Consider the following 7,736-nt stretch of genomic DNA (forward strand, 5'->3'; position numbering starts at 1 on the left):
CTATCATGAAAAATGCTGCTGGGAAAATCCTTATATGTGTACCTTTTGCAAAGATTCCCATATAATGAATTATTAGCAGTGGAACTTCTAGGTCAGAGGATATACATAGTTTAAATTTCAGTTGATATGGACTGAAACTAGAAATAAGCTAATGGCTTATGAAAGTGCATGTCTGCACACCTTTCCCAGCCCTACATATTATCAAACTTAAAAGGCTTTTGCCAGTCTGACAGGTAAAAAATATCTCATTGTTTCTTGCACTTTCACATATTTTTCTTAATTTAGCTCTTTAATCTACCTGCCATTTTATTTTACAGCTGGTCCGAGTTAAGGACTTCACCTTTCTTCCCCTTCAGGGATGGCAAGTTGTCCCAACAAAGGGATGGCCATGAGTCCTAATGTCAGTTAATAAATAATCAGCCCTGGGAGTTCCCTGGCCATCCAATGGTTAGGACTCTGAGCTTTCACTGCCAGGTCTCGGGTTCCATCCCGGGGAACTAAGATCCCGCGAGCTGCGTGGCACCGGTGCGGCCAAACAAAGCAAAACAAAACAAACCCCCAAACCAAACCAAAACAAACAAAAAATCAGACCTTTCCTCAACTGTTTGAAATGCTACATCCATCATATTCTCTTTTCACATGTATATATTGACCCTTTTCTGCACTCTCTCTGTTCTATTCTATTGGTCCATTTGCCATTTCTCTGCCACTCCCAACTTTATAAAATATTCTGATATCAGCGGGACAACTAGTCATCTTAATATTCTTTGTTTTTTTTTTTTCGGTTTTTTTTTTTTTTGTGGTGCGCGGGCCTCTCACTGTTGTGGCCTCTCCCGCTCTCAACCACTGCGCCACCAGGGAAGCCCTATTTTATTTATTTTAATAAATTTATTAACTTTATTTATTTTAGGCTGCATTGGGTCTTCGTTGCTGCACGCGGGCTTTCTCTAGTTGTGGCGAGCGGGGACTACTCTTCACTGCGGTGAGCGTGCTTCTCATTGCCGTGGCTTCTTTTGTTGTGAAGCATAGGCCCTAGAAGCCCACACACCAAAACGAAGAGTAGCTCCCACTCGCCACAACTAGAGAAAGCCCACGCGCAGCAACAAAGACCCAATGCAGCCGAAAATAATAAATAAATAAATAAATTAATTAATTAATTAATTTAAAAAAATGTCTCAAACATTTAGGGACCAAATAAATCATGTAGGCCTTCATAAGGAGTTTGTATATTATTTTAAATGTGATGGGAAGTCATGGAGTGCATTGAATAGGGGAATGACTTGAAAGACTGCAGAGGTCCAAGAGAAAGAAAGGAGACTAGTGAGGAGACTAACATAATGGTCCAATTGAGATGTAAGAGTGGATTAGAATGGAATGGGAGTGGTGGATGTAGTGAAAATTGGTGGGTTCAGTATTGATTTCGAAGATTTAGTCAAAAGGATTTGATGATGAATTAGAAGGATTGAAAGTTGGTGGGGGACCTAGGGGGAAAGAGAATGGAGGAAAGAGAGGAATAAAAAAACTCCGATGCTTTTTGGCTTGAACAGCATGGTGGATAACGATGCTTATTGATATTGGTAAGAAAGGGAGGAGGAGATATGGAGAAGAAATTAAGAGTTCGTTATGACCATGTTAACATTATACACCTGTGTGGAACAGTCAAGTGTGCAGTTGCATACAGAGTCTGAGATGCAGGGTAAATTTCAGACTGCAGATATAAATTTGGGAGTCATCAGACTTCCCTGGTGGTGCAGTGTTTAAGAATCTGCCTGCCAAGGTAGGGGACACGGGTTCGAGCCCTGGTCTGGGAAGATCCCACATGCCGTGGAGCAACTAAGCCCACGTGCCACAATTACTGAAGCCCGCATGCCTAGAGCCCGTGTCCACAACAAGAGAAGCCACTGCAATGAGAAGCCCCTGCACGGCAACGAAGAGTAGCCCCCGCTCATCGCAACTAGAGAGAAAACCTGTGTGCAGTAACGAAGACCCAGTGCAGCCAATAAATAAATAAACAAATAAATAAAATTACTTAAAAATATCAGTAATAAAACATTTTTTAAACTATGCATTTAAAAAAATTTTGGGGAGTCATCAGTGAATAGTTTTTAGAGCTATAGTCCTGGATGGTGTTACCTGGGAAGAGTATATAGGAAAAGAAAAGATCCCATGACAAAGCCTTGAGTACTCCCAACAACCTGAGGTCTAGCTGGGGATAAATAAGCAAAGGAAAATGAAAAGGGGTGGTCAGTCTATGTGGTAGGAAGAAACCAAGAATAGTGTGGTCTCTTACAAGCCAAGAGAACAAGTTTCCAGAAAGAAGCAATGGTTTGAATTGCTACTAAGTTTCAAGAAGGAAACAGTGGTTCCCTTGCTGCTTCAGTTGGAACAGAGGCAGTAAGATCAGAAAAGTCATCATTTAGCTTTGGAAACAGAGAGGTCTGGTTATGTCATTAAAAACAGTCTTACCAGCGTTACGGGGATGGTTGCTTGATTGGAATGGGTTAAGGAGAAATTATGCAGTTGGAATTGGAAGTAGACTCTAGATAGAGAAAACTGTTTTTTTTAAATTAATTAATTTATTTTTGGCTGCGTTGGGTCTTCGCTGCTGCTCGCGGGCTTTCTGTAGTTGCAGCGAGCGGGGGCTACTCTTCGTTGCGGTGTGCAGGCTTCTCATTGCGGTGGCTTCTCCTGTTGTGGAGCACGGGCTCTAGGTGCGCAGGCTTCAGTTGTTGTGGCACGCAGGCTCAGTAATTGTGGCTCGTGGGCTCTAGAGCGCAGGCTCAGTAGTTGTGGCTCACGGGCTTTGTTGCTCCGCGGCATGTGGGATCTTTGTGGACCAGGGCTCGAACCTGTGTCCACTGCACTGGCAGGAGGCTTCCTAACCACTGCGCCACCAGGGAAGTCCCTGAGACAACTCCTTAAAAATTTTGGGGGGGGACAGGGAGCAGAGAAATTGGGTAGAATCAGGAGTCAAGGTAGTTTTTTTGTTTTTTGTTAAAATAGAAACCAGAACATATTTGTACAAAGATGGAAATGACCGTGTAGAAAAAGAGAAATTGATGAGGTAGGAGTAAGAAAGGATAACTGGTGGAGGAAAGCTCTTGAGGAGAGAGGAGACGGGATCTGGAATACAAACGGAGGGGTTGCCTTTAATGGTAGCAAGGCCTTGGCATCATGAAGAGGAGGATGAGGAACTGAGAAGCCAGGATATTGGATGGAAAATGTAGATAACATTTTGAAGAATAAAGTGGCTGAGTAGTGATAAGAATAGTGCAAGAAAGGATGACAGTGAGCCATGAACAAATGAAGGGGGAGTTAACAGGGATCAGTAGGTGACAGCATCTTGGTGTGGTGGCAGCAGGCATTAACGTTAAAAGAGCTTGGGTTTTGTATGTTGTTGTTTTTTTTAAAAAAATATTTATTTATTTATTTGGCTGTGCTGGGTCTTAGCTGCAGCATGTGGGATCTAGTTCCCCAATCCGGAATTGAACCCGGGCCCCCTGCATTGGGAGCGTGGGGTCTTAACCACTGGGCCATCACAGAAGTCCCAAGCTTGGGCTTTTGAAGGAGGAAGGAAGAGAAATGATTTGAGGGCAACATGAGAAGTTGGTTCAAAGATAAGAATACCTGTGAGAGGAAAAATAATCTCCTGTACTTGAAAAGTTGTAAGGGAGGTAGTTTTGCTAGGCGACAAACCAGTTTTCAGTTGGAAGAGGAAGTTGATGGAACATTTAGAGAAGAGGTTAAGAATAAAGAGGAAATGGCTGATAAAGATGTTGAAATCTGAAGGGTGGAGTGAAATGGTTAGGATGATTGGTAAAGAGCAGAGTACTGAATCAGATTAATAGAAGTAGAGAGTACCATGGAGATGCTAATCAGGGTGACTACGGATGACCTGGAGGCTACCGGTTGTGACTGAGTGAAAAGGATTATAGAGCATGATGGAATTATCTTTTTGTAATCTCTAGCAGTGGAAGGGAAGGTGAGTAAGCTGTTTAAGATGAGTAATATAGACAGCTACACAAACTGTTGTCTCTTGCAGGTCTTGTGTTATGGAGGGTACTGAACTAGAATTGCCAATATTTCACTTAGGTTTTTTGCATTTAGTTATAAAATATGGTCTACAGATATCCTTCCAGCGTTACAATTATTAGGGTTTAATAACAGGATTATGATTATCTTTCAAAACAAGCTGGGATTTTTTTCCAAGTGTTTTTACACTCTGGAACCATCTGGTGTAGTGCATTTTGAAGTAGGGTATATCTCTGATTACATTTTCAATTTAATTGATCTAATCAGATTTGCTACATTTTGAGGTGATTTATTTTTTTAAATTTATTTATTTATTTATTTACTTTCGTCTGCGTTGGGTCTTTGTCGCTGTGCGTGAGCTTTCTCTAGTTGCGGCGAGCAGGGCCCACTGGTTTTGGTGTGCGGGCTTCTCATTGCAGTGGCTTCTCTTGTTGCGGAGCACTACAGTAGTTGTGGTGCGCAGGCTCAGTAGCTGTGGCTCGCGGGCTCTAGAGCGCAGGCTCTGTAGTTGTGGCACACAGGCTTAGTTGCTCTGCGGCATGTGGGATCTTCCCGGAGCAGGGCTCGAACCCGTGTCCCCTGCATTGGCAGGCGGATTCTTAACCATTGCGCCTCCAGGGAAGCCCTACCTACTGTATTTTTATTTTTATTTGTTTTTGGCTGCGTTGGGTCTTTGTTGCTGTGCGCGGGCTTTCTCTAGCTGCAGCGAGTGGGGGCCACTCTTCGTTGCGGTGCGCGGGCAACTCATTGCGGTGGCGTCTCTTGTTGCGTAGTACGGGCTCTAGGCGCACGGGCTTCAGTAGTTTTGGCACACGGGCTCTGGAGTTGTGGCTCGCGGGCTCTAGAGCACAGGCTCAGTAAATGTGGCGCACAGGCTTATTTGCTCCGCGGCATGTGGGATCTTCCCGGACCAGGGCTCGAACCCGTGTCCCCTGCATTGGCAGGCAGATTCTTAACCACTGCACCACCGGGGAAGTCCCCAAGTGATTTTATTTATATGTTTATTGGCATAAGGATTTTTTTCTATTTGTATTTCTTGTCACATGTGAAAAAATGAACATTTTCCCCATTCCCAGTTCAGAACTAGTAATCATTTCATTTGAAAAAACTCCAAGTCTGTAGAGAAAAGGGCACCCAGGAGAGCTGATGGTGATGTGGCCCACAACTGGAAGAGTGAACTTTGATTCACGACAAGAACGTGTGCTGTTGAGAACATACCAACCTGCCCACTCTGAGGCTTATTTTAATGCCGTTGAAGTCCGTGCAAAGGTTTTAGCACTTAGACTGTAACCTACTGGAGGAAGACGGGAGAAGATAACCGAACTGTGGGAGCACTGCAGCGCTGGGTAGTTTTTGTAAGCTATTTTCTGATCCCGCCTAAGGAGGAAAATGCTGCACCCAGGGCTCGTCGGAAAAAGTACTACTTTTAACAAAAGCTGAAAAGATGTTTAAAAAAACAGTTAAGCCTTTTAAGTCTCCGACATACTGAGGTATATGAAACGAGACTGTGCAGCCGATGATGGAAATTTCCCAAATTTTCTTAACACAAACTGGATTTGCTCTCTCAACTCACAGTCGGATCCATCCCACCGAAATCCAGTTCAGCTGTGGCATGCTTTTTCCAGCCTGTTCGCAAACCACCTTCCGAAGCGAGGTTTCCCGCCATTTAACTTCAAGAAATGAAGGTCTTTCCTCCCAAATTCTCTACACTCGTGGGAGGCCCAAGCCCACACGAGGCGAGCAGCGGAACGCCCAGGGCAGCAGACTGCATCATGATCCCCGGGATTGAGCAAAAAGGTGACATCAAATTGGTAGATAAGCGTTTAGCATCCGCCGAAAAGCGGGAGGGCGAAAACGCCCACTGCAAAGCGAAACCCTGCCAGGTCGCGCGCGGGCGCAGCGCCCACGGTGGGAGGAGGGAGGGCGGCCGTTGCGGGGAGGAGCGAGGGTTGAGGGCGGAGGGCGGGTTCACTCCCACTCGACTCCTGATTGGTCGGGCCCAGAGAGCCGAGTGACGACAGCCGGGGAGAACGTCTGATTTGTGTGGTGGGCGCGGGCAGCCGGCGGAGGCGCAATGCGCAGGCGCAGCTGATCGGCTCCTTTCCCCCTGGCGCTTCTGCCCAGCTCTGGCGGACAAGTCTCGACATCGTGCGCTCCCCCCCTCTCCGGGACCGCTCCCTCCCCCTTCTCGGCGTAGTCGAAGATAAACAATAGTTGGCCGGCGAGCGCCGAGTGTGTATCCCGCCGCCGGATTCGGCGGGCTGCGTGGGACCGGCGGGATCTCGGCCAGCCGGCCATGGCGGGGCTGTACTCTCTGGGAGTGAGCGTCTTCTCAGACCAGGGCGGGAGGAAGTACATGGAGGACGTTACTCAGATCGTGGTGGAGCCCGAGCCCACGGCTGAAGAAGAGCCCTCGCAGCGGCGGTCTCTCTCTCAGCCGTTGCCTCCGCAGCGATCACCGCTGGCTCTTCCTGGCGGCGAAATCTCGGGGAAAGGCCCGGCGGTGGCAGCCCGAGAGGCTTGCGACGAGCCGCCGGACGCCGGGGCCTCGCCGGCTCCCGGCTGCTGCTGCCGCCGCCGTTCCTCGGTGGCCTTTTTCGCCGTGTGCGACGGGCACGGCGGGCGGGAGGCGGCACAGTTTGCCCGGGAGCACTTGTGGGGTTTCATCAAGAAGCAGAAGGGCTTCACCTCTTCCGAGCCGGCGAAGGTGTGCGCTGCTATCCGCAAAGGCTTCCTCGCTTGTCATCTCGCCATGTGGAAGAAACTGGGTAAGTTCCCGGCTTGTTTGGCGCCCGCCTCTTTTTCAGGCAGTTTGGGGCCTTTTATAGCGCCAGTCCCGCGGTCCCCCGGCACGGAGAGCGCTCTCAGTGTCCATCGATGGGAGGGAAGACTTTTCTGGGTCTCAGCGCTCTTTCCAGGTGGAGGTGGGGGCAAACAAAGTGGTTTTGGGAAGGATAGGATTGTTGTCTCGCTTCAAACGCTCCTCGCTTTATTTCCACCCCCACCCCCCCAAGGATCAATGGGGAGCAGTCCTCTCCCTTCGCGACTTCACTTTGGTGGCCGCCAGCGGAAACGTGTTTGAAACCTGGCGCCAGATTTTGGCCAAATGATGCACTGAAGACACGTTGCTATCTGGGACAGGCGAAGGAAGCGGGAGGTGGCAAAAATTAGACGAGATCGGGTGCGTTCAGGGTGGTATGGCTGTAGACAAGACGGCAAAAATTAGAGTGTTTCCTTCCGATCTGTCATAATTTTGCTCTTGAAGGACTTGTCCCTGTCAGTTGCCTCCTACTGGTGGTGTCAGTCCTCCAGAATTGATCCTGGGTGGCTGGTAGTTGGAGTAAACTGTTGGATAATTCAGAAAGGCTAAAAAGTTATCATCTAGCGACTTAAAGTCTTGGAAGGAATTCGCTGTGGTGGTCATGAAATGTTTCTAAGATCTTTATGCTTGTCCGGCTTATGAAAAACAAAAGCGCGGAATGCGTTCCTACCGCTTAAACTGGCCGGGTTAAGGCGATGTGTTAAATTCATCTAGGGCTTTTTAAGAGTGCACTTCCCCCCACCCCTCCACCTTTGGTAGTTGCCTTAGCTAATTGCTGTCAGATCGTTCTCCACAGTTCCTAGTTAAAAGTACTTGCAAATTGTAGCTGCCCGTCAAAGTAGCAAGAGATAAGGAATTACTGATGTGCCAAAAGGAGGGACCT

General features: G+C 47.6%; 1 protein-coding gene across 1 annotated transcript; it reads left to right on the forward strand.

The window, feature by feature from the left end:
- The first annotated feature begins 6,131 nt into the window (after positions 1-6,131).
- On the forward strand, positions 6,132-7,114 carry LOC114485281 (protein phosphatase 1D-like). The gene has a single exon (XM_055083352.1). It carries the CDS (start codon positions 6,329-6,331, stop codon positions 7,112-7,114), a length of 786 nt encoding a protein of 261 aa, XP_054939327.1. The 5' UTR covers positions 6,132-6,328.
- Positions 7,115-7,736: the final 622 nt, after the last annotated feature.

This window comes from Physeter macrocephalus, unplaced genomic scaffold (assembly GCF_002837175.3).
Source record: "Physeter macrocephalus isolate SW-GA unplaced genomic scaffold, ASM283717v5 random_1224, whole genome shotgun sequence".
Classification (NCBI taxonomy): Eukaryota; Metazoa; Chordata; class Mammalia; order Artiodactyla; family Physeteridae; genus Physeter; species Physeter macrocephalus.

Coding starts and splice junctions, on each gene's coding strand:
- LOC114485281 (XM_055083352.1), top strand. CDS start 6,329: ATGGCGGGGCTGTACTCTCTGGGAGTGAGCGTCTTCTCAGACCAGGGC.